The following is a 27,977-nucleotide window of genomic DNA, read 5'->3' on the forward strand; positions in this document are numbered from 1 at the left end:
ACCTTGCAGCAGCGTGAGGAGGCGGTACAGGGGCCCATGGCAGATTAGGGGCCTGGCAGCAGCTATGGGAGGCCTGTAATCTGCCAGCATCCTATGACAAAATGGAACACAGCAGGAGTGTGAGGAGACCTGAAAGTGACACATGACGGAGTGTGGCGTTGGAGACAGCAGCAATGGGAGGCCGTACAGGGACCCATGACACACTGTGGACCTTGCAGCAGCGTGAGGAGGCGGTACAGGGGCCCATGGCAGATTAGGGGCCTGGCCGCAGCAATGTGAGGCCTGTAATCTGCCAGCATCCTAAGACAAAATGGAACCCAGCAGGAGTGTGAGGACACCTGAAAGTGGCACATGGCAGAGTGTGGCGTTGGAGACAGCAGCAATGGGAGGCGGTACAGGGACCCATGAGACACTGTGGACCTTGCAGCAGCGTGAGGAGGCAGTACAGGGGCCCATGGCAGATTAGGGGCCTGGTAGCAGCTATGGGAGGCCTGTAATCTGCCAGCATCCTATGACAAAATGGAACCCAGCAGGAGTGTGAGGAGACCTGAAAGTGACACATGGCAGAGTGTGGCGTTGGAGACAGCAGCAATGGGAGGCCGTACAGGGACCCATGACACACTGTGGACCTTGCAGCAGCGTGAGGAGGCGGTACAGGGGCCCATGGCAGATTAGGGGCCTGGCCGCAGCAATGTGAGGCCTGTAATCTGCCAGCATCCTATGACAAAATGGAACCCAGCAGGAGTGTGAGGAGACCTGAAAGTGGCACATGGCAGAGTGTGGCGTTGGAGACAGCAGCAATGGGAGGCGGTACAGGGACCCATGAGACACTGTGGACCTTGCAGCAGCGTGAGGAGGCGGTACAGGGGCCCATGGCAGATTAGGGGCCTGGCCGCAGCAATGTGAGGCCTGTAATCTGCCAGCATCCTATGACAAAATGGAACCCAGCAGGAGTGTGAGGAGACCTGAAAGTGGCACATGGCAGAGTGTGGCGTTGGAGACAGCAGCAATGGGAGGCAGTACAGGGACCCATGAGACACTGTGGACCTTGCAGCAGCGTGAGGAGGCGGTACAGGGGCCCATGGCAGATTAGGGGCCTGACAGCAGCTATGGGAGGCCTGTAATCTGCCAGCATCCTATGACAAAATGGAACCCAGCAGGAGTGTGAGGAGACCTGAAAGTGCCACATGGCATGACACTGTGGACCTGGCAGTAGCGTGAGGAGGCGGTACGGGGGCCCATGGCAGATTAGGGGCCTGGCCGCAGCAATGTGAGGCCCGTAATCTGACAGCACTCTATGACAAAATGGAACACAGCAGCAGTGTGAGGAGACCTGAAAGTGGCACATGGCATGTCACTGTGGACCTGGCAGTAGCGTGAGGAGGCGCTACGGGGGCCCATGGCAGATTAGGGGCCTGGCAGCAGCTATGTGAGGCCCGTAATCTGCCAGCACCCTATGACAAAATGGAACACAGCAGCAGTGTGAGGAGACCTGAAAGTGGCAAATGGCATGACACTGTGGACCTGGCAGTAGCGTGAGGAGGCGGTACTGGGGCCCATGGCAGATTAGGGGCCTGGCAGCAGCTATGTGAGGCCCGTAATCTGCCAGCACCCTATGACAAAATGGAACACAGCAGCAGTGTGAGCAGACCTGAAAGTGGCACATGGCATGACACACTGCGGACCTGGCAGTAGCGTGAGGAGGCGGTACGGGGGCCCATGGCAGATTAGGGGCCTGGCCGCAGCAATGTGAGGCCCGTAATCTGCCAGCACTCTATGACAAAATGGAACACAGCAGCAGTGTGAGGAGACCTGAAAGTGGCACATGGCATGACACTGTGGACCTGGCAGTAGCGTGAGGAGGCGCTACGGGGGCCCATGGTAGATTAGGGGCCTGGCAGCAGCTATGGGAGGCCCGTAATCTGCCAGCACTCTATGACAAAATGGAACACAGCAGCAGTGTGAGGAGACCTGAAAGTGGCACATGGCATGACACTGTGGACCTGGCAGTAGCGTGAGGAGGCGGTACGGGGGCCCATGGCAGATTAGGGGCCTGGCAGCAGCTATGGGAGGCCCGTAATCTGCCAGCACTCTATGACAAAATGGAACACAGCAGCAGTGTGAGGAGACCTGAAAGTGGCACATGGCATGACACTGTGGACCTGGCAGCAGCGTGAGGAGGCGGTACGGGGGCCCATGACAGATTAGGGGCCTGGCAGCAGCTATGGGAGGCCCGTAATCTGCCAGCACCCTATGACAAAATGGAACACACCAGCAGTGTGAGGAGACCTGAAAGTGGCACATGGCATGACACACTGTGGACCTGGCAGTAGCGTGAGGAGGCGGTACGGGGGCCCATGGCAGATTAGGGGCCTGGCAGCAGCTATGGGAGGCCCGTAATCTGCCAGCACCCTATGACAAAATGGAACACACCAGCAGTGTGAGGAGACCTGAAAGTGGCACATGTTTGGGGCATGATTCATGGCGGATTTAGTCAGTTGTGTCAGGAACTGGTGGTTTGAAATCCAGAATTATCCACGCCTGATTCATTTTCACAAACGTGAGTCTCTCCACACTTTGGGTGGACAGTCGTGTCCTCCGCGGAGTTTCAATACCTCCTGCCGCACTAAACACGCGCTCCGATGCCACGCTACTGGCCGGTCATGACAGCCTTTCAAGGGCAAATTCAGCTAGTTGGGGCCAAAGGTCAAGTTTCGTTGCCCAGTAGTCAAGGGGATTGTCTACCTCGGTTGGCAGGGTGCTGTCCAAGTAGTCCCAAGCCTGTTGTTTGAGCTCCTGCTCCAGGTCCACCTGATGCTGCTGCTGCTGCTGCGGCTGGTTAGTAGTTTCCTCACTGCGCTGGTGAAGAAAGCTACTCATCATCGACTGCAGACTGAGGCAGCCGCTGCTGGTGGAGCTGCCACTGCTCCTACCACCCCACCCCTCCCCTGCTGCCATGGCAGCGGAACGCGAGCGCACAGGGCCCCCAGTGTCTGAGGATGGACGTTGGCGCAGAAAGGCAGAGACCAACTGACTACATAGGTGGTTTTTATAGTACGTAATTTTGGCCTCCCTCTCAGCAGGTGTGAAAAAGGCCACCATTTTGGAACGGTAGCGAGGGTCCAACAAGGTGGACAGCCAAAAGTCATCCCTCTGTCTGATGGTTATTATTCGGCTGTCGCTACGCAAGCAACCGAGCATGCTATGGGCCATTTGTGCCAAGGAATGCGAGGGACTCCCTGCCTCCATCTCCACAGCATACTGCCACGGTGCGTCTGGGTCCTCTGTCTCCTCCTCCTCCTCCTCTACCAGATGCTCCTGCTCCTCCACTCCTGTCCGCTGAGTGGAAAAACCACCCGTTTCACTCAATAATTCCTGAGCACAAATGTCCTCCTCTACCTCCTCCTCTTCTTCCTGTCCTGCCCCCACAGGGGTCATGTGGCGTTGAGATCTGTGCGCCACGTCTACCGCACCCTGACCAGCCATTGTTAAGAGCATTTGTTCCAGGACGTGCAACAGAGGAATGGCGTCGTTCATCCCATAGTCCTGCCGACTCACGAATAGCGTGGCCTCCTCAAAGGGCCTGAGCAAGCGGCAGGTGTCACGCATGAGCTGCCAATGGCTGACATCGAAGTTACACAGGGGAGTACCTTTATCCGCTTGTAACATCAGGAAATCGGTAATGGCCTTTCGCTGTTCGTAAAGGCGGTCTAACATGTGTAGGGTTGAATTCCACCTTGTTGCAACGTCGCAGATCAGGCGATGCTGTGGAATTCCGTTCTGCCGCTGCAGCTCAAGGAGGGTGTGCTTTGCGCTGTAGGAATGGCTGAAATGCATGCAAAGTTTACGTGACATTTTAAGGATGTCTTGCAGTGGGATGGTGGATTTTAGGAACCGCTTGACAACCAGATTGAACACGTGAGCCATGCATGGCGCATGGCACAACCTTCCTTGACGCAGAGCAGACACCATGTTCTTTCCGTTGTCGGTCAACATGGTTCCGATTTTCAGTTTGCGCGGAGACAGCCATCTGTCGATTTCTCTGTTCATTACACTCAGAAGTTCCTCCCCTGTGTGACTACGTTCGCCAAGGCATACCAGGTGCAGCACAGCGTGACACCGTTGCGCCCTGCACATGTGATATGCCGGTCGGGTAATGGGACTTGGCACGGGGGTGGCGGCTGAGGCCACGGCGGAAAAAGAGGTGGTAGAGGCGGACATGTTTGCTGGACCAAGGACGTGCAAACGTGGAGGCAAAAGCGTCGTGACCTGTCCAAGTTGCTGGTGCGGCTGTGCCGGCACCACGTTCACCCAGTGTGCCGTAAATGACATGTACTGTCCCTGACCGTAGTTACAGCTCCACACGTCGGCGCTGCCGTGCACTTTGGCAGAGACCGACATGCTCAAAGACTGGCCCACCATCTCTTCTACATGTGAATGCAGGGCTGGCACTGCCTTTTTGGCGAAGAAATGATGGCTTGGCACTCTCCACCGCGGCGCGGCACAAGCCATCATTTCTCGGAAAGGTGCTGAGTCCACCACTTGGAAAGGGAGGGACTGCAGCACCAGCAACTTGGACAGGAGGACGTTCAGCTTCTGCACCGTCGGGTGCGTGCTCGCAAACTGTTGTCTCTTGGAAACGGATTCCAAAAAAGACTGCTGACGGAATCCGTGAAGAGGAGTAGCAGGAGAAGGAGCATCTGAACGAGCGGAACAACTCCCCTCAGCAGAGGTGTTGGAGCCTTGACTGGCTGATAGAGGGCGATTGACGTCGGGTGACGGAACAAGTAACGGAGCGGGTGATGGAGCGGGGGCTGGGGCAGGCAGAACCGCCGTATCTTTATCACGGTTTTCCCAGGCCACCAAATGGTGACGCTGCATATGTTGACGCAACGCTGTAGTCCCAACATGGGCCCCCTGGCCACGCTTGACTTTCTGGCCACATAGTCGACATACGGCTACGTTTACTTCCTCGGGCGGCTTGACGAAAAATTGCCACACCGCCGAGTAGGAAACTTTGCCCCCGCTACTCCTCACTGGCTGACTGCTACTTCCTCCGTGCACACCGGCACCACTACTGGCCGTGGTGGTAGGCTGCAGTGGAGCTGGTGCTCTACTCCATGGCCGTTTGCCTCCACTGACACTGCTGCGACCCTACTGCCTCCTGGGCAACCCACCGACTGTTTTGCTCGCTGCCAAGCTGGCACCCTCTTCTCCTGATGATGCGGAAGAAATTGCCTGATGACGACGAGGCTGCCAAGTGTGATCAACCTCCTCATCATCAAGTAGGGTCTCCGCCTCACTACTAGCCCCCTCGGCTGCGTCTGGGTCAGGAGACAGACCTGTCTCTAGACCGGCTACCGAGCCACTCTCCTTGCCAGTACTTCTTCGCCTGGCTGCTCAAGAGGCGGATGTCTCCCCCCGTTCCTGACCGCCCTCTGTTAGCTCTTCCTCACTGTACAGTGGGGCTGAGCCCACAGCATGCGATACTTCGCTTGGTGAGGGAACAGCAAAGGACAGGGGCAGGTAGAGGACACGTGATTTCAGTGGGCTTGCTCCCGGGCCATGCCAACTAACGGTTGTGTCTGACGTACCCACCGACCGTTGGCTGTAGGTGTCAGAGGTGACCTGGGAAGAGGAAGACAACCGAGCCAACCAATCGATGACGGCAGGGTTGTCGGTGGAGACACGACCGCTGGATGACACTGGGAGCACTGGCCTCTGGCTGCGACTAGTGCTGCCTCGACCCCTTCCTCTGCTGCCACGTCTGCTCGCTCCTAAAACATTGCCTCCTCTGCCACTCCTCTGCATGTTGTCTGACATACTCTTTAATTCAACGATTATGTGTCCCTGAGTAACAATTCTGTGTCCCTGAGTAACAATTCTGTGTCTGTCCCTGAGTAACAATTCTGTGTACCTGAGTAACAATTCTGTGTCCCTCAGTAACACTTCTGTGTCCCTCAGTAACAATTCTGTGTCCCTCAGTAACAATTCTGTGTCCCTCAGTAACAATTCTGTGTCCCTCAGTAACAATTCTGTGTCTGTCCCTGAGTAACAATTCTGTGTCTGTCCCTGAGTAATAATTCTGTGTCCCTCAGTAACAATTCTGTGTCCCTGAGTAACAATTATGTGTCCCTGAGTAACAATTTTGTGTCCCTCAGTAACAATTCTGTGTCTGTCCCTGAGTAACAATTCTGTGTCCCTGAGTAACAATGCTGTGTCCCTCAGTAACAATTCTGTGTCCCTCAGTAACAATTCTGTGTCCCTCAGTAACAATTCTGTGTCTGTCCCTGAGTAACAGTTCTGTGTCCCTGAGTAACAGTTCTGTGTCCCTGAGTAACAGTTCTGTGTCCCTCAGTAACAATTCTGTGTCTGTCCCTGAGTAACAAATCTGTGTCCCTCAGTAACAATTCTGTGTCCCTGAGTAACAATTCTGTGTCCCTCAGTAACAATTCTGTGTCTGTCCCTGAGTAACAATTATGTGTCCCTGAGTAACAATTCTGTGTCCCTCAGTAACAATTCTGTGTCCCTCAGTAACAATTCAGTGTCTGTCCCTGAGTAACAATTATGTGTCCCTGAGTAACAATTCTGTGTCCCTGAGTAACAATTATGTGTCCCTCAGTAAAAATTCTGTGTCCCTGAGTAACAATTCTGTGTCCCTCAGTAACAATTCTGTGTCTGTCCCTGAGTAACAGTTCTGTGTCCCTGAGTAACAGTTCTGTGTCCCTGAGTAACAGTTCTGTGTCCCTGAGTAACAGTTCTGTGTCCCTCAGTAACAATTCTGTGTCCCTCAGTAACAATTCTGTGTCCCTCAGTAACAATTCTGTGTCTGTCCCTGAGTAACAATTCTGTGTCTGTCCCTGAGTAACGATTCTGTGGCCCTAAGTAACGTTTCTGTGTCCCTAAGTAACGTTTCTGTGGCCCTAAGTAACGATTCTGTGGCCCTAAGTAACGTTTCTGTGGCCCTAAGTAACGTTTCTGTGGCCCTAAGTAACGATTCTGTGGCCCTAAGTAACGTTTCTGTGGCCCTAAGTAACATTTCTGTGGCCCTAAGTAACGTTTCTGTGGCCCTAAGTAACGGTTCTGTGGCCCTAAGTAACGTTTCTGTGGCCCTAAGTAATGTTTCGTGTCCCTAAGTAACATTTCTGTGGCCCTAAGTAACGTTTCTGTGGCCCTAAGTAATGTTTCTCTGTCCCTAAGTAACGTTTCTGTGGCCCTAAGTAACGTTTATCTGTCCCTAAGTAACGTTTCTGTGGCCCTAAGTAACGTTTCTCTGTCCCTAAGTAACGTTTCTGTGGCCCTAAGTAACGTTTCTCTGTCCCTAAGTAACGTTTCTGTGGCCCTAACTCTGTCCCTAATACAGAGAGGTCTGCCTCTCTTGAATGACTGGAGGCAAATGGAGAATTCTAAAATGGCCGCCATTTATAGCTCGACCATTACACAGTGCTGGCTGGCTGCTGATTGGCTAATGCGATCACATGTCATTAATGAATGCATTATGGGTCAGCGCGCCTTGTCTGCGCGCCTTCCCAGACATCCCCGCTCCGTCGCCGCACATGTCGCCGCCATTTTACGAAAAATTTCGATTCGCGCATCCGAAGTATGCTAATATGCTAATCAAAATTTTTCTATTATTCGAAATGAATTCCACTTCGCCTACTTCGATTCGCTCATCTCTAGTTACCATCAGTAACACACTAAGCCGCCATGGACTCAGATCCTGCAGTGCCAAACGTGTCCCCCTGCTTAAGCCAGTACATGTCCGGGCCCGTCTGAAGTTTGCTAGAGAGCATTTGGATGATCCAGAAGAGGATTGGGAGAATGTCATATGGTCAGATGAAACCAAAATAGAACTGTTTGGTAGAAACACAACTCGTCGTGTTTGGAGGAGAGAGAATGCTGAGTTGCATCCAAAGAACACCATACCTACTGTGAAGCATGGGGGTGGCAACATCATGCTTTGGGGCTGTTTCTCTGCAAAGGGACCAGGACGACTGATCCATGTACAGGACAGAATGAATGGGGCCATGTATCGTGAGATTTTGAGTGCAAACCTCCTTCCATCAGCAAGGGCATTGAAGATGAAATGTGGCTGGGTCTTCCAACATGACAATGATCCCAAACATACCGCCCGGGCAACGAAGGAGTGGCTTCGTAAGAAGCATTTCAAGGTCCTGGAGTGGCCTAGCCAGTCTCCAGATCTCAACCCCATAGAAAACCTTTGGAGGGAGTTGAAAGTCTGTTGCCCAGCGACAGCCCCAAAACATCACTGCTCTAGAGGAGATCTGCATGGAGGAATGGGCCAACATACCAACAACAGTGTGTGCCAACCTTGTGAAGACTTACAGGAAATGTTTGACCTCTGTCATTGCCAACAAAGGATATATAACAAAGTATTGAGATGAACTTTTCATATTGACCAAATACTTATTTTCCACCATAATTTGCAAATAAATTCTTTCCAAATCAGTCAATGTGATTGTCTGGATTTGTTTTCTCATTTTGTCTCTCATAGTTGAGGTCTACCTATGATGCCAATTACAGGCCTCTCTCATCTTTTTAAGTGGGAGAACTTGCACAATTGGTGGCTGACTAAATACTTTTTGGCCCCACTGTATTTATGTTAAATTTTTCATTTCTTTTTTGGACACTGGCTTCTGTTAACTACAAGTTTCCTTGTTGTGTTATTAACAATACAGTGTTGATTATTATACCCCCTTTTTTTTCCTTTGTAAAAACTGAGAACAATGCATTTTGTACATTTTCCTTTTCCTTGTCATTTGAAAAGGATAATCGGGAGACGTTGGTTACAGAGTCAATATGGTGTGACTTTACTTTCTTACTATTAAGATATTGTTTTTGGGATTCTTTTGAGGCCTACTCCTGGCTTTAAAAAGGTTTCTCCAGCCCCATCTCCCCCAGGTCCACTCACTCCCTTGGAGACCTCTAGATTTTCTCCAACCTTTCTGGACCCATTATGCACCTCAGTTTTCTCAACCTCCCAGACCCTCTCTTGGTTTCCCATGTTTTTTTACCTGTCGTGAATTTCCCAGTCCCTTGGTAAGAAGTCCCACAGCAGGGATTCAGTCTGTGAACAGGGGTCTGTTTCCACACAGCTGCAAGTGCTTCTCCACCTCTGTCCTCCACCTGCTCTCCCCAAACCATCATTATAAGGGCTGTGTGTACCTGGGCACATACCCTTCTGGTTTTCCACAAACCCCTAACACTGGGTTGGAGATTTCTTACCTCCCAAGGCACTTTCAGATCTCCAGACTGCTGAGTCCCATCCACAAATACCAAGATCTGGAGATATCTGCAAAAGTAGCTTTCTCCAATCAAAATCAACACTCCGTAGTCCTGCACTTGGCAAACATGCAAACCCTGTGTGCTTTTCTTGATCATTTCCAAAGTGACAGGGCCTCACACTAATACAGTAAGTGTCCCTAATTTCCACATCTGCAATCCTATCTGTGTGATTTGTAAGATTTGTCTAGCAGAGCATTCCTTCTAGTCTAGTCATCCACCTGCAAGACATTTAAGAAATGATGGCCCTTAGATGAGTGAACAGTTCTGTATATGCAGTCAATATCTGGATAATTGAAGTTCCCCATTATAATACCATTGCTCTGCCTTGCTACCATTCCTAACTGTGACAGGAGATCAGACTTCTCCTCATCCTTAAGGTTAGGGGTCTGTAGAATACATACACTATTCATTTCCCCTTTTGATTCTTCCCTTTGAAGCTCCAGCCACAGGGATTCCACCTCCTCCCTTGGCCCATTAGTAATTTCATCCCTTGTGTTCATCAGTGAATCATTCTAGACATACAGACACATCCCTCCACCTCTTCTACCTTCCCTGTTCCGATACAAAGAGTACCCGTGGACAGTTGCAAGCCAGTCATATAAGCTGTCAAACTAAATTTCTGATATTCCCACAAAGTTGAAATCCTCCTTGTGTATCAGCAGCTCCAGTTCTTCCATTTTGTTAGCTAGACTTCTAGCATTTGTAAACACAACATTTAATTTTCTGCTGGTGCCTATAAGTATTGGTATCTTACTATCGGTAAGCAGCTCTTGCTTTCAGACTTTTGCATTGTTAGTGTGAGGCTTTGCAGGGAGCTGCAGCCATGACCGAGGGAATGATTTTATTCCTGAGTCTCAATGCATGTATTCAAATTTGGAGAGACTTCCTTAAATGACCCTGAGGAGATTTTAAGCAGGAGACACTTGCTGATAGTATGAATGAGTGTTTCACATCCTGCAGCCCTGAAAACTCTGAAGAGACTACAGGGGATATAGTCATAAGGATACAAGCTCTATTAAGCCAAGCACTGGATGGGACTACAGGTCCTAGGAGGATGGGATTCAGAGGGAGGAGAGACTAGGCTACTAAATTTGCATAGAGTTCATAGCTGTCATAGACAGACCAGGTGAGTTGGAGGAAAGGGGCATCACTGTTTATGGAAGAGATTGCCATTACCATGTCCTGAATTGTTGCCAATGTCACTGATTCCAGATGCCAGAGAGTGGAAGGAGACTTATTTACAGACTACATAGTGGTGAGGGGCTGTTGGTCACAACTTAACCACTTCTTCAAAGGATGATGTGACCTTAACTTGGGATATAGTTTGGGAATTTATGCATCATATTGTGGGATCCACCTAAACCTGAACGTTGCAACACAGGAACACTGGGTCCCATGATTAAAAATTCACTAGCTGGTGGGGGGTTTGGAAAGACTGAAGGACCTTTTTAGTTTCTAGTATGATCCTTTTAGTTAGCACTCCCCAGATCCAGGATTCAGGTGCAGAGGCTTGTGGTCCTCATTGTTTGTGGCATTGTACAAATTTGTTTATCTGTTACTATTTATTGATGTTGCTTTTTCTTTCATTGTTGCCTCAAAGAGTGTTTATACCAAATACATTCTCCTTCAGCCTTGGTGTGCCAGAGGTTGTGGTATTATTGCCACATCCTCTGGCACACCAATGAAGAGAATCAGGAATCAAGAGACCCATACATCAGATACTTCTTTTTTGGGGGGGAGCACTACATGTGGGAACTCAAATGTGGGATTGCCTGTTCCATGAGTAAATAGCAATGGCCATCATGGACTCTGTCAGAGCTGCCCAGTGGTGCAGAGAGAAACACAGCCAACCAAGCCTCATTGTAGTTCTGGATGTCCCTGGAGTCCCCTGAGACGAACAACAGATTTGTCAGGCAGTGATAGCATTCGCTCCAAAACAATGCTGGATAAAGTGTACCAGGCAAACTCCTGCACCTATCCTCTGTCAAGAGAGGAGTCCCAGCCTGTTTCCAAGGGGCTAATCTACAGATGACCAACAACTTGAGGCTGCTTTAGTTTAGCTAAAACTGCCAACCCAGAGCATTAAATTCAGGCAACACCAATGGAAGGGGTTTCTGTTTCAACAACCTCAGTCACCACTGTGGTCACGTCTTTTACTACTTTGGGAGACTTTATGACAGGTGTGATCAGGTTAGCATTGTCTACTCAGGAGAAAGCTACAGGGTGCTCTGAAGAATCTTTTCTGGGCTACAGCCAATGCTCATTGAAGAACAATATGAGACCCGAATGGAACAGACTGTGCAGACTTTGGAAGAATAGGAGATGTCAGAAGCTCAGTAGAAACAATGTATCACCAAGAGTTTGAGAGGAGTTGCTACAGTAATTTGGGAGAAAAGGAGAATTCTTATGATTTTATTAGTTCAACCACGTTTCAACATAAGAGTTAGGGACTGTCTGAGTATATCCAGAGAATATACAAGACACTGTACCAAATTGTGCTCAAAAAGCCTGTATTTGTAGATAAAGCTGTAGTTAAGCAGATCCTGAGAGGTGCCCTACATTCTGACCCAGTCTGGATCCAGTTTAAGACATTGAAAAAGAACACATTGCTAAGATATGCCAAATTCGTTATGGTAGAGAGAGAGACGTGGAGGCAATGTTTGAGGCCAAGAAGTCATGCTTAGTTTGAGAATGGGATTGTCAGGTGAAGTTGGGTCAGTGAATGAGGTAGAAGTCAAATTAAAAATAGCAACCCTGAAATCTCAGATGTCACAAGTGATAGAAATGATGACTACTGGTTGACAAAATCACTAAATCCCCTAAAGAGAGTGTTCTGGGGTATGATCCATCTTCAAACCCTGTTCAAAGCCAAGTGATTTGCATTAATTGTGGAGGAGTGGGACACTGCTGACACAGTTGTATGAGACAGTTAAAGTCCAAAAGCCAGTGACAGGAGGCAACCAGGTGCCTACCCATGACAGCCATCTTCAATTCTAAAGAAGAAAAGAAATGACAGGGGAGGCCTAAAGTCTCAGATAGGGCCCCACCTGCTGAAAGACCATCTTACTCACTTTCTTTGACCCCAGATATTTCATCCAGGAAAGACCATACATGCCAATCTTCTAAAACTCAGAATAGACAGCAAAAGCATCATCATGCTTAGAGGGAAGTGCAAGCATAGACCACATGGATTTCCAACCCCAGTTTCTACACAAATGCCCATATTGATTTGGATTCTCAAGTGACCCTGCTGTACCAGGACTTCTATAAACATTTAAAACACCTACGCCTGCTGAATCTGGAGGATCTGGAAACTGGGGATATTTGGAGCTAAACAGTTCCCTTATGATGGGTATTAGCCTGTCGGACTGGCATGTTATCCATCTGTACTAGTTTAATACACTCAACACCTTGGTTATTGTGTGCCCTCATCCTCCTCCTGGACTTACAAGGAGCTCTGTGATAGAATAGACATGTGCAGAACAAAAAAAATCATTTTGTTTCAGATAAATTAGTTTTTTCACATTCAGCTGTCAGTGGGGAAATGACTGACAGGTGATTAATCATCGCTTGTTAGGGATAAGGTGGACGGCTTCCCAGCCCACTCATTAACATTCAGTTAGTCTTCACACAGAATTCAGATCCACTGATACATTTTTCAACCGATTCAAATTGTTCAGAAAATCTGAAAGTTGTTAGAAAAGAAAAAAAACAAAGAAAATTTTAATGAAATTTGTTACTATTGTTGTTCAGAGATTTGAATACATACGAATCTCTAAATAACCAAAAATTTGTCCGAATTTAGATTCAGGCCAAAACTAATTGCACATGTTTAAAAGGGAATGTATCCCATGTTACAGAAGGTGAACCAATAAAGAAGAATGGTTCCCTGAAGATGTGCATTGAATATCGCACCTTCAGCAGAAGGACTATTCCTGACCAGTATACCACCCTATGGATAGAGGATGCTCTACAATGTCTGTCGTGGGTGAAGCCGTCCAGTGTGTTGGACCCAAGCAGTAGGTACCATCAGATTCCCATGCATCCAGAATATCAGGAAAAGACTTCCTTCATCTGCCTGTTGGGGTTCTATAAATATGACAGGATCCCCCAAAAATCTGTTTTGAATTCCTACAACCTTCGAGCGACTGATGGAGCAGATGGTGAGCAACGTAAACTTGACTGAGGTAATAGGGTACGTGGAAGACATGACTGTCTTTAGTAGAACCCATGAATAGCATAAGGAGTTCTTAGAGAAGGTCTTAAAGAAACTCCAAATTAAAAATTCAAGCTGTTCATCAGCCACTTGCCGCCCTGCCACAGTTACCAGTATCCGGGTATCATGTGATCGCTGTGATTGGTCAAAGTGATTACAGGCTAACAATGTAAACAACCTGTCATGAATGGTTTTCCATTGATATAAAGCTTGCTTACTGTTGTGATCTATGATTGGCTCATAGCAATCACATGGTACCTGGCTACCTGTACCTTATGATTAGCTGTAGCCAATCACAGATCACAACCATAAGCAAGCTGTTCATGAATGGATAACCCATTCATGACAGCAAAAACTATTGTGTATACAGTGATTCTCACTGTATAAGCAAAAAAACAGTGTAAAAAAATTCCTGATCACCCCCTAGAATAATACAGTGTCATATGGTGACACTGAGCTACTTTGATGACAGGATGTAAAAAAAAAAATAGGAAAAAAAAAAGGAAAAAAGTTTTTTGTTCTACATGCTTTCACCAGTCAGTATCCCTGACCACCGCTACACCAGTCATACGAGGACATTGTCCTGCTCTAGTGACAGTATGTAATAAGAAACAAAAGTGAGAAAAAACTAATTTTTTTCATACTCCAAAAAATTGCAAGTGCAAAAAACTCACCATGCCTCTTACTAAATATCTCAGATTGCCCATTTGCCAAAACAGGGCTATTTGGGGGGTATTTGTACTTTCCTGCCATTTTAGGGCCTCACAAAATGAGATTGGCCGTCAGTACATCAGGATTGATCAATTTGCAAATATATATACCATAGTAGACTCTAAAAATTTCACACAAACCACTTAATATACACTTGATGGGACTTTTTTTTTTTACCAAAGACATGTAGCAGAATACATTTTGGCCTAAATTTATAAAGAAATTAGATTTTGTTTTTGGCTTAACATGACAGGTCCTCTTACCCTAATCCTGTCCATTATAACATGACAGGTAGTCTTACCCCATCCCTGTCCATAATAACATGACAGGTCCTCTTACCCCAATCCTGATCATTATTTAAGTTGTAAAGCACTGCATAAACTGTTGGCTATATATAAATCCTGTATAATAATAATTAGAACATTAGGTGATATGCGTATTGCTGGAACTAAAGTGTCCGTATCTCAGGGCAAAGAGTTATACCTTTTAAAGCAAATAGGAGAATGATAGAAACAAAACAACTTGTAGACATATTTTAAGTCAAAACAGTAATTTGTTAAACATGAAATAATATTGTATGATGATTTCCTTACCTAAGATGGTAAACGTGGAACCGTCATCTGTAAAAGTATCAGAGTATAATGTCAGAGAATCATCCAATCATGACACACAATTCAGTTCTTCTTTAATTAAACAATTGTTTTTTCAGTTAAAAAACATAACTTCCAACTATCCATGTTAGATTTTTTTCTGGAAACCTCAAGAATAATAATCAGTAAATAGGGATGAAGTATGGGTGCACTGCTGCCATGGGTTCAAGGTGAAACCTGGGGGTATTAAATTTGCAATCCTGGAAAATTTCTGAACAGATTTTCCTGGTAATGCAGGTACACAGAGTACCAGTGCCCCCTCTCCCTCCACATAGTACCAGTGCCCCCTCTCCCTCCACATAGTACCAGTGCCCCCTTCACCTCTACAGAGTACCAGTGCCCCCTCTCCCTCCACATAGTACCAGTGCCCCCTTCACCTCTACAGAGTACCAGTGCCCCCTCTCCCTCCACATAGTACCAGTGCCCCCTCTCCCTCCACAGAGTATCAGTGCCCCCTCCACTTCCAAAGAGTACCAGTGCCCCCTCTCCCTCCAAAGAGTACCAGTGCACCCTCCACCTCCACAGAGTACCAGTTCCCTCTCCACCTCAACAGAATACTATTGCCCCCTCCACCTCCACAGAGTACCAGTGCCCCCACCACCTCCACAGAGTACCAGTGCCCCCTCCACTGCTCCACTGCTAAAGAGTACCAGTGCCCCCTCCACTGCTAAAGAGTACCAGTGCCCCCTCCACTGCTCCACTGCTAAAGAGTACCAGTGCCCCCTCCACTGCTAAAGAGTACCAGTGTCCCCTCTCCCTCCACAGAGTACCAGTGCCCCCTCTCCCTCCACAGAGTTCCAGTTCCATCTCCACCTCTACAGAGTACCAGTGCCCCTCCACAGAGTACCAGTGCCCCCTCTCCCTCCATAACATACCAATGCCCCCCCTTCTCCTTCCACAGCATACCAGTGTTATTTCTTTCCCTCCACAGAACACCAGTGCCCTCCCTTAGCAGAGTACCTGTGCCCTTCTCTCCCCAAACTGAGGACTTGGTGTACCCTTACCCCCCCCCCTCACAGAGCACCAATGCCCCCCTCTCCATTGACCACAGACGTTGATCATCTAAAATCCCAAGTCTTGGCTAACAACTTGATTATACATCCACAGTCTTTACAAACTGGAATTACCAAAGAGACATATAACCATTCAGAGTTCTATTTTTTTCCAGCTGTAGCTTAACATTTCATCACATTATATTTTGCTTGGTTTTAGATGGTGTAAATAAAGTATAACATTTCTTTTTAAAATATGTATACTCTCTCCTCTTGTACCTTTTGATTATACTGCATGTGTCGGTGACAGTTCCTTTTACATTGTATTTTTAAAACTCATTAACCTTTAACATTCGGCATTTTTTCTTTCCACTTGTAGGCAGGTGTAGTTTACCCTCCATTCTGTAGATGGTGCTGTGTTGCTGACCACTGTGCAGAGTAAATGGAGGGGGAGAGGAACACAGTTCTTCTTAAGCTTGCTTAGGTGTCACCAGAGGAGCAGTGATCCGAGAGGACACTGCAACACTGGATGATCTCAGCAGCCATCTTTAGTAGGGGCAATGCCCTGCTGCAGTTGGTACACAGTTGCAAAACGAATATACTAGGGACAGGATCCAGACCGGATAGGGGTAGCATTCTTAGCTCTAGGGAGAGGTTTCTGATGATGAGGGAAAGGCTAGGTAAACCACTGCCAGCTCTGCTACTTCTTGGACTCCGGCACTGTGACAAAGGTTTTGCATTCATTCTTCCAAGTTCCGCTTCCACTGCTACTCTGTCCAACAGTCTCCCCTCTACACAAAGAAAAAGAAAGGCCTCCTGCGCTGCAAATGGATGCCCTCTCCTAAGCAGCTAACACCTAACTTCAACCACAAAGCTCTTAATAATAATGCAAAAAATGGTGTAGCGCTATGTGCATCTAAATAAATGATTAAGGACATATACACACACGTGACCATCAACAAAACAAACACCCAATATGGGGATCAAGTGATAGTGACACAAGTGATTCCTCTCAAGGGAACATAACATGTGTAAAAAGTCCACACTGTGTATAAATATTAGTCCAAATGTTCTATTGAGGTGCAGGAACACAGACACATGGATGTGGATGATGATCATAAGTGCCACACTCTATAAGTGATATCCATGAACAGCCAAAGTGCCTCCTCACCTCCTTAATGCAACCACAAGGGTCAACTCACTTTGTGGAATATCCACATAAACCAGGATGGTCACAACCGCTGATGAGCCCCTCTAGATGTTCAAATGTCTCCACCATGGTCTCCTGTCACCTGGCTCCAATCCGTACCGGATCTCACCAGAGAGTCATAAACAACAAAGCAGACCTCCCATAGTGTAATACTGCAAACCGCTTTATTAATGAAGATTAAAATTGCCCAGTCACATGGAAAATGCATATAACTCGCATAGATCCACTGCTAAGGGAATGTGCATATGTATCTGGATATCCAAGATGGCGTCCGCATCTGGAATGACGTCACCATGCCTCGTCCTGTCACTACGTGCCGATGCGTTGCGTCACGATAACCATGTGACTTCTTCAGGGTCACGTGGTTATTGTGATGCAACGCGTCGGCACGTAGTGACAGGGCAAGGCGTGGTGACGTCATTCCGGACGTGGACGCCATTTTGGATATCCAGATACATATGTTCATGTTGTCCATGTTTGAGTAAAAACGAATAATCTAAATGGCATGTGATGAAGCGAAAGTGAAAGGGTTATGGGTGCATGGTCAGACCAATATATAGGGTGAATGTTGGGGCCTTTACATACAATCAGTGCTGATGCAATCACAAAAAGCAATCTATTCACGAATGGGATTTGTGAGGGTATGAGTAAAAAGTAAATAGCTCATCCAACGCGTGGGCTGTTCTCCACCCATTGAACAAGGCATGTTTTATGGAAAGTGATATATATATATATATATATATATATATATATATATATATATGTTTGGTTTTTTTTTGTTGATTGTGGGTTTATTAATACAGGAGGAATAGGACATGTTTGAATCCCCCCAGTAACCAAGAGTATAGAGATTTGTGTTGAAAGCTGAAAAGATATTTGTAGCCCATTGCCAGAAAGGTTGTTTGATTTGAATTGGGGAGGTATAGATTACAGAGGGTAAGGTCAGTGTTCTTCCATGTGCTTTTAAGAATGAATGGCCTAGGGCAGTGATGATGAACCTATGGCATGCATGCCAGAGCTGGCGCATAGAGCCATTTCAGTGGGCACGACATGAAGAAGAAGATGAGCGCACAAAGACCACGCACACTGACTGGCCATCCAGATCTTGTCCACACCATACCTCCCATCGAACTACATCTCCCACATGTCTCTGGGGCCAGAGTGGGCGTGGATGAGAGGAAGCGGCTCCCACACGGCTCTGGCCCCAGGGGTGACATATCAAGGGATGGGCGTGGATGAGAGGAAGCGGCTCCCACACTGCTCCGGGGCCAGGGGTGACGAGTTCAGTGTGGATGGGAATAGGCTGCTTGGTTGGAAGCCACACCGACACTATCAGAGGTGAGATTAAAACTACTTGCCAACTGCACTATAGCCAAAATATGGCCTTCCAGAACACGCCCCCTGTGCACCCCCAGTGATGCACACCTGGTGCTGTCAGTGATCGCTGTGTCCTATGGACACAGATGATCACAATGTAAATACAGCGGCCTTTTAGCACGTGATCAGCTGCGCCCAATGACACAGATGATCACAATGTAAATACAGTTGCCGGTTATCGGCTGCACTTTCTTCATGCTGTGACAGAGTGGAGAAAGTACTGCCAATAACCAGCAGATGGGCAGATGTGACAGGGGGGATCTGCACTAAAAATCAGGGCACCAATTATCAGTGCAGCCCAGCACTGCCACTCATCAGTGCCCAGCAGTGTCACCCATCAGTGCCCAGAAGTGTTACCCATCAAAATCTGTATCACTGAAAGCCCTGTTATTGTGTTTTTCTTTTAAGACAAAAGATGTTATCTAGTTCGGACAATTGTGTGAGTTGTTTTTTCTAAACTAAAACCTCAGTATTCAGGTTTAATTGCAGTGTTGGCACTTTGGAATAATCAAGTTGGTTTTGTGTTGCAGTTTGGGCACTCGGGCTCAAAAAGGATCGCCATCACTGGTCTAGGGTGTCAGTGGGAAATTTTCAAATTGGGATGCGGAACTTTTTTCTAATGAGGGTTGCTACACCTGCTTTTTTCTTAGAATTAGAAGCTATATAGATTTGGGGAAATGCTTAAAGTAATTGTAAACTTTATTTTTTTAAACATAATAAACATGTTATACTTACCTGGTCTGTGCAATGGTTTTGTACTCAGCAGACCTCTTCCTGGGTCCCCAACAGTGCTCTTGGCTCCTCCCCTCTGCTGAGTTTCCCAATGGAAAGCCACTTGCTGTGGGGACACTTGTGCAGAGTTGCTCCAGAGCCCCAATTGTTGTGTCCATTGACACACAGAGTGTGGCTCCACCCTATCTCCTGCTCCCTCCTCACTGGCTGTGATTGACAGCAGTGGGAGCCAATGGCTCCTACTGTTATCTTTGAGCCAATGAAAAGGGATAGAGCTGCTCTTCTTCACATCGCTGGGTCAAGATTGGGCTCAGGTAAGTACAGGTGAAACTCAAAAACTTAGAATATGGTGCAAAAGTTAATTTATTTCAGTAATGCAACTTAAAAGGTGAAACTAATATGAGATAGACTCATTACATGCAAAGCAAGATAGTTCAAGCCGTGATTTGTCATCATTGTGATGATTATGGCTTACAGCTCATGAAAAACCCAAATCCGCAATCTCAGAAAATGAGAATATTACATGCAATCAATAATACAAGGATTGTACATAGAACAGTATCGGACCTCTGAAAAGTATAAGCATTTATATGTACTCAGTACTTGGTTTGGGCTCCTTTTGCAGCAATTACTGCCTCAATGCGGCGTGGCATGGGAGCTATCAGCCTGTGGCACTGCTGAGGTATTATAGAAGACCAGGATGTTTCAATAGTGGCCTTCAGCTCTTCTGCATTGTTTGGTCTCATGTCTCTCATCTTTCTCTTGGCAATGCCCCATAGATTCTCTATGGGGTTCAGGTCAGGCGAGTTTGCTGGCCAATCAAGCACAGTAATCCCACGGTCATTGAACCAGGTTTTGGTGCTTTTGGCAGTGTGGGGAGGTGCCAAGTCCTGCTGGAAAATGAAGTCAACATCCCCCCATAAAGCTTGTCTGCGGAAGGAAGCATGAAGTGCTCCAAAATCCCCTGGTAGACGGCTGCGTTGACCCTGGACTTAATGAAGCACAGTGGACCAACACCAGCAGATGACATGGCTCCCCAGATCAACACAGACTGTGGAAACTTCACACTGGACTTCAAGCATCTTGCAGTGTGTGCCTCTCTATTCTTCCTCTATACTCTGGGTCCTTGGGCCTCTCCATTCTTCCACCATACTCTGCGTCCTTGGGCCTCTCCATTCTTCCTCCATACTCGGGGTCCTTCGTTTCCAAATGAGATGCAAAAGTTGCTCTCATCAGAAAAGAAGACTTTGGACCACTGAGCAACAGACCAGCTCTGGTTTTTTTTAGCCCAGGTAAGATGCTTCTGACATTGTTTGTTCAGGAGTGACTTGACAAGAGGAATATGACATTTGAAGCCCATGTCCAGGATCCGTCTGTGTGTGGTGGCTCTTGATGCACTGACTCCAGCCTCAATCCACTTCTTGTGAAAGTCCCCAACACTTTTGAATAGCCTTTTCCTGACAATCCTCTCCAGGCAGGGGTCATTTCTGCTGCTTGTGCATCTTTTTCTTCCACACTTTTCCCTTCCACATAACTTTCTAATAATGTGCTTTGATACAGCACTTTGGGAACATACAGCTTCTTTTGCAATTACCTTTTGAGGCTTTCCCTCCTTATGGAGGGTGTCAATGATGGTTTTCTGCACAACTGTCAGGTCAGCAGTCTTTCCCATTATTGTGATTCCTACTGAACCAGACTGAGAGACCATTTAAAGGCTCAGGAACCCTTTGCAGGTGTTATGGCTTCATTAGCTGATTAGAGTGGGACACTTTGAGCCGAGAATATTGCACCTTTTCACAATATTCTCATTTTCTGAGATTGTGGATTTGGGGTTTTCATGAGCTGTAAGCCATAATCATCACAATGATGACAAATCACGGCTTGAACTATCTTGCTTTGCATGTAATGTGTCTATCTCATATATTAGTTTCACCTTTTAAGTTGCATTACTGAAGTAAATTAACTTTTGCACGATATTCTAATTTTTTGAGTTTCACCTGTATAAGGGAGAGTTTAGAATTGAATACATTCCGGTAAAAAACCTTAAGCCTTTAAAAGCAAATGCCCTCATACCAATTTTTCTCAGATGAGTCTTCTGTACAAAAATGATATCTGCTGTAGAATGCCTAAACCCCCTTAGCACCAGGTGTTTCTGGTGTTAGAATTAAGGTCCTTGATGTTCAGAGATAAAATATGGGTGCAGAATAGAAAAAAAATGTTATACTTAGCAGTCCAGAGACTGGTTCGAGGGGTCAACTTTGTGGAGTGGCATATGAAGGTGTGTTGCAAATAGAGAGGTGGGCATGGACCTGGAGTCTGAATGAATGAAAAGGGGCACTATAGTAGGAGACCCAGGAGGACCCCACTGCTGACACAGAAACATAAAAAAGCCAGATTGGAGTTCACCAAAACTTACCTGAGGAAGCCAAAATTATTTTGGGAGAATGTACTGTGTGAACAGATGAAACAAAATGACAGCTTTTTCAGAAAAAGAAATCAGGCCTTTAACCATTTCCCGTACTGAAGTACTACTACAGAAGTACTGCTACAGGGCAGCACGGATACACAAAATTACGCATATATATGTGATTTTGCATCTCCAGGTAAGGGGCACGTGTGTGCACCCTACCCACGCCGCCATTCACAGCCGCGTCTGTTAATCACCGGGTCCCAACAGGTGATTACACGATAGCGCCCGGTGATTGCCGAGCATCTCCAATGGGGGGAGAGAACTGATTGTAAACAAAACAGTTGTCCTCCCTGTCAGCTCGTGCACACTGCTTTGCATGGCTGTGTATGGCACAGCCATGCAAAGCAGTGTGCTCACAGTGAAGCACTAACACACAGCCCCTAGTAAAACAGCACACAGTTAACTGATCAGTGTGTTGGTGTCACTGGGGATGTCAGTGACACCAAGTTAGTTCCCCCCCAGTGTCAGAATGCCCACTACAGTCCCGCAGTCCCGAAATAAGTTGGTATATACACCGCCATTTGTAAACGCTATATCTTTCATGTAAACCAATTAATTTACACGTATTGGGATTTTTTTTTAGCTAAGATATATAGCAAAACACATTTTGGCTTAAACTTATGAGAAATTGTGATTCTTTAAATTGTTTTACTAGACATGTTTAATAGCAAAAAGTCAAAAATATTGTTTTTTTTCTCAAAATTGTCGGTCTATTTTTTTTTTATAGTGCAAAAAATGTAAAAAACGCACAGGTGATCAAATACCACCAAAAGAAAGCACAATCTGTGAGAAAAAAGGACACAAATTTCATTTGGTTGCATCATTGCATGACCGCGCAATTGTCAGTTAAAATAACACAGCGCCGTAATGCAAAAAATGGCCCGGTCAGGAAGGGGGGTAAATCCTCTGGAGGGCAAGGGGTTAAAGAAAAGAATACAGTCCATACAGTCAAACTTGGTGGAGGATCACTGATGTTTTGGTTTTGCTTTGCTGCTTCAGGCACTGGATGTCTTGATTGTGTGCATGGCATTATCAAATCTGAAGACTACCAAAGAATTCTGGGGTGCAATGTAGGGCCCGGTGTCAGAAAGTTGGGTCTCCATCAGCAGTTATGGGTCTTACAGCAGGACAATAAACTAAAGCACATGACAAAAAGCTGATAGTTCAGAGGGGAAATACACATGGAGGGATTGAAGCTGCCCTGCCAAGTAGCCCCCAGAAATGGTTTCAGACAAAGCACTGGAGAGAACTGTACTTGTTACAGTGAGTCCAGATCTCAATAACACAGAGCACCTGTGGAGAGATCTCAGAACAGAAGCTGGGAAAAGGAACCCTTCCAATCTAAGAGCCAAAGAGTATTTGGCGAAAAAAAGAGTTGTCGAAAATTTCAGTAGAGAGGTGTAAGAAACACATTAATGGTTACAGGAAGCAATTGATTTCAGTTATTTGTTCCAAGGGGCGTGCTACCAAATATTAAATTGAGAGTGCCAATAATTTTGTCCAGTCCATTTTCAGAGTTTTGTGTGAAATGTATCAGATTTTGCTTTTTGTTTCTCCACTTTTTTGTGTCATACCAATGCAAACAAACTAAATAAACATGAGAATTCCGTAACATTTATAATTGCAACAATTTTCTGGGCGAAGTGGTGCATTATAGTAATAAATTGTGATAAATCAAATAACCACAAATAGCGCAACCCTAAACCAAATCAATAAATAAATAAAATGATATATACAATATATTAATCAATTAATACATCCACCACCATGTGTGTGCAATAAATTAATCAGTGCAAAGATCATATATAGGAAGTCCACATATAATCCATTCAGAGAAGTCCATATATTGTTGAATATGATCCTCAATAAATGAAGCAATGAGATCCTCCTTCACCAATGTGATATTCAGTGCACAAAACACCCCATCAAATTGCACACTCACCACAAACTGGTGATAAACCAGCGTATCTTTAAATATCCAGCATTCCACCACTGAGCTCCAGCTTAACCTCCCTGGCAGTATGATTATTTCAGATTTTTGGTGCTGAAAGCGGTACCATTATTTTGCATGGAAATTTGGCGTTTTATATTGTAGGCCTGTAATGCTTAGGAATAACTCACTGAAATCTGTGCGAACAAGAGTCTAGTAAACATCCCGGGTAGGAGAAAACTTGAAACATGAAATCATAAATTATAATTTAATAAATAATCATAAAAAATAATAATATAATAATAATAATAAATTTAATTCAATAATATAAATCAAACCAAAAACACTGAAATTTAAAATATAGCGCCAAATTTGCACATCGCTGCAAAATTGTTTTCAGTGTCTGATGACAAATTTCCCCCTCAAATCATTATCACTCAATTCTGCAAGTGGTTCTGATTTACTATCGCTGTTCTCTAGCTGGTCTAAAACCGCTTTTGACCTAAAGTGACGCTTTTTGGTCACCATGGACGTTTCTCAATTTCCAGGCAATAAGAACAGTAAAAATGCAGGCAGGGCGCCGGACAAAGCACTCAGGACAAAATGTATGTGAAATGGTTTGATACAGTAAGGTTTTACTATGTGATTTTAGTGAATGTCACTTTTTGTCATTTTCAAATTTCCCGCCGTTCCATCCCCTGTACGTCCCGACACTCGCAGGGGATGGAACCCAGAAGACAGATGCCGGCATCCGCCGGATTACATTGCCAGGGACACTGCAGGGGGGACATCGCGGGAGCGCAGGACAAGGTAAGTGATCGAGGGATCGCGGAGCAGCGCCACATGGTATTCCCGTGTGTAGCTCAGGGTTACCGTTTGTGGTACTGAAACTTTACCCCAAGCTACACTCGGGAATACCGCCTGGGAGGTTAAAGAAATCCTCACATTTCCAAATAGTACATGTGAATAAAAAGAATACTCACCATAGTGCAGTATCATCCATCAAATTTATTAAGATAACAAACCCCCCATTAAAACAGCACTCACAATGAGTTTGAAAATATACAGCATTTGTTAACAATCAGAGCCACATGCTCTCTCTCCAGCTTCTCACCAGCCTGCCTGCAACCAAGATGGCAATGGTGCAATCACGTGGTCCGGACATGGGAATCAGCGTGCGTGGTGATGTCACCGGCTAGCCACGCCCTAATGCGTTCCGTCATACAACTTCTTCTGAGGGAGTGGTATGCAGTGCGTGGAGCTGTCAGGAATGGACTTGCCAATAATGGTGGGACTCACCTGCCTTGTGGGCTTCAGTACCAGGGCTGGCCAGTGGGTGCTCTCAGCAATCAGAGCCTCACCCCTGCAATCAGCCAAACATCTGAAGCTGATTGCAGGGGTTGTATTTAAGGAATGGCCAGACTCACAGTCAGGGCCTTGGTGTGTGTTTTTCCATGGGCCCCTGTACCTTGTATCCTGTATTCCTGTTCCTGTCTGACTTGTTGCCGACCCTGCCTGATCCTGACCTCTGCTGACTTCTCCTGCTTGATCCCTGGCTTGTGACCCTGACCATTCTCTGCCCGACCCTCTGTACCGCGCTGCCCGTGAGTTACTGAACCCAGCTTGTGACCCCTACCACTCTCCCCCCTGTTCCTGGTACTCCGTTTGCCCATTTGCTACTGACCCGGCCTGCCTGACTACTCTTTGTATTGTATGTATTGTTATCGGTGGGTGGTTTGGTTTGTTTGCACTGTGTTTATGTTTAGTTTTGCACTGCGTTTTGTATTGTTAGTCTTAATAAATTATATTGTTTATACCATATCTGAAGCCTGCGTTTCCCTGTGTCAGTCCACACACCTCTGGTCATACCTGGAGCCCTGACATTACACCAAGGCCAATCCTGACCAGAAGTGGCTGCACAGGGAAGCCATCTTGGCTTATTGTTGCTGGGTAGGATGAATCTTGATGAGGTGGTGTATTTATCTCTGCTAGTGTTTGATGACAAAGACTACGCTTATCAGACTCTGAAGGAGTATCCCAGGGATCAACTACTAAAGTGTATAAAGATCTCTCATTGCCTAGTAGATCAGGGCACAGAGTTTTCTGAGGTGCAGCCATTGATCCAGGTTTGTGCTGAGTTGGCTCGGTCCTGTACCCCTGAAAGCAGGAATGACTTTTTCCCCCCATTTAGTGTGGATCAAGTGGAATCACTGGTATGGTTGTTGGAGGATGATCCAGATTGCTTCCATGAGCATTTTGCAGCTTGTCCATCACATGTGCTTATGGATTGCATAAACGCAGTGCAGTCTTTGGTCAGACAGGCTATGTGTAAGCTGAGTTTTCTTCAACCAGTACTGCACACATGGACAGATTTGTTGCACCCACCTCAGCCAGCTTGCAACATCATTCCTCTGCTCAAGGCACTCTTCCTGCATCCCCGGCAGCACCCCCAGTGATGGCCCAGTATACTCTGCTAACTACCACATACCAGTCCCCTGCTCCCACTCGCTGCACCTATCCTTTCTTTAACCCTGTAAAGAAGTCCTCTGTAGCAACTGCTCCCTCCTCTGTTCCATCCTCCAGCTCTTCTCTGTCTTTAGCTGCTCCATTCGTTTACAGACCTGCGTTTACTTACAGTGCTCCAGTAACTAAAACCAGAAAAAGCGAAAATTCTTTCCAACCAGTACCATCCTGCCAGTATCCAAACCGGTCAGCCTGCCGTCTGAGAACCCGCCTTCCGTGGTTCAGCCTGGTGCCTCGGCACCCGCAATTCAGCCTGATGTCTCTACCCAGCCTGATGTCTGTACCCAGCCTGATGAACTGATCCAGCCTAATGATTCTATCATGCCAGGTAACTCGGTGCCCGCTGTCGAGCCAGATGACCTGATGCCTGGTGACCCAATGCCCGCTGTCGAAGCCAGACGATCCAATGCCCGATGACCGGTACCTGCTGTCGAGCCAGACAATCCAATGCCTGGTGACCCAATGCCCGCTGTCGAGCCAGACGATCCAATACCTGGTGACCCGATGCCCGCTGTTGAACCAGATGACCTGATGCCTTATGACCCGATGCCCGCTGTCTTGCCAGATGACTCGGAGCCTGCTGTCTTGCTTGATGACCTGATGCCCGCTGTCTTGCCAGATGACCTGGTGCCCGCTGTCTTGCCAGATGACTCGGAGCCCGCTGTCTTGTTTGATGACCCGATGCCCGCTGTCTTGCCAGATGACTCGGTGCACGCTGTCTTGTTTGATGACCCGATGCCCGCTGTCTTGCCAGATGACTCGGTGCCCGCTATCGAGCCAGATGACCTGATGCCTGGTGACCCGATGCCAGCTGTCGTGCCTGATGACTCGGTGCCCACTGTCTTGCCAGATGACTCGGTGCCTGCTGTCGAGCCAGATGACCTGATGCCTGGTGACCCGATGCCCGCTGTTGAGCCAGATGATCCAATGCCTGATGACCCAGTGCCCGCTGTCATGCCTGGTGACCAGATGCCCGCTGTCGTGCCTGATGACCCGATGCCCGCTGTCGAGCCAGACGATCTAAAGCCTGATGGCCCGGTACCCGCTGTCGAGCCAGATGACCTGATGCCAGATGACCCGATGCTCGCTGTCGAGCCAGATGACCCGATGCCCGCTGTCGAGCCAGATGACCCGATGCCCGCTGTCGAGCCAGATGACCCGATGCCTGATGACTCAGTGCCCGCTGTCGTGCCAGTTGACTCGGAGCTCGCTGTCGTGCCGGTTGACTCAGAGCTCGCTGTCGTGCCTGGTGACTCGGTGCCCGCTGTCTTGCCAGATGACTCAGTGCCCGCGGTCTTGCCAGATGACTCGGTGCCCGCTGTCTTGCCAGATGACCTGGTGCCTGCTGCTCCGCCTGGTGGCCCGGTGCCTACTGCTCCGCCTGGTGGCCCGGTGCCTGCTGCTCCGCTTGGTGGCCCGGTGCCTGCTGCTCCGCCTGGTGGCCCGGTGCCTGTTGCTCCGCCTGATGGCCCGGTGCCTGCTGCTTCGCCTGATGGCCCGGTGCCTGCTGCTTCACCTGACGGCCCGGTGCCTGCTGCTTCACCTGACGGCCCGGTGCCTGCTGCTTTGCCTGATGGCCCGGTGCCTGCTGCTTTGCCTGACGGCCCTGTGCCTGCTTCTCCGCCTGATGGCCCGGTGCCTGCTGCTCCGCCTTGTGGCCCGATGCCCGCTGCTCCGCCTGGTAATCCGGTGTTCAGCCTGATGTGCCTCTGTCCGGTGCCCAGCCCGATGTGCCTCTGTCCGGTGCCCAGCCCGATGTGCCTCTGTCCGGTGCCCAGCCCGATGTGCCTCTGTCCGGTGCCCAGCCCGATGTGCCTCTGTCCGGTGTTCAGCCCAATGTGCCTCTGTCCGGTGCCCAGC

At 47.5% G+C, this 27,977-nt stretch overlaps 1 protein-coding gene across 1 annotated transcript in view; it reads right to left on the bottom strand.

Annotated features, from left to right (window-relative positions):
• The window catches only part of LOC149457845 (proteinase-activated receptor 1-like), a 94,277-nt gene that overhangs the window by 18,384 nt on the left and 47,916 nt on the right, over nucleotides 1-27,977 (bottom strand). The window contains exon 6 of the mRNA XM_089683088.1: nucleotides 26,079-26,098. Coding sequence (XP_089539214.1) covers nucleotides 26,079-26,098 — 20 coding nt within the window. The remainder of the gene's footprint in view (nucleotides 1-26,078; nucleotides 26,099-27,977) is intronic.

Source organism: Staurois parvus, unplaced genomic scaffold (assembly GCF_062004578.1).
Source record: "Staurois parvus isolate SC_StPar_1 unplaced genomic scaffold, SC_StPar_1.0 ptg000302l, whole genome shotgun sequence".
Classification (NCBI taxonomy): domain Eukaryota; kingdom Metazoa; phylum Chordata; class Amphibia; order Anura; family Ranidae; genus Staurois; species Staurois parvus.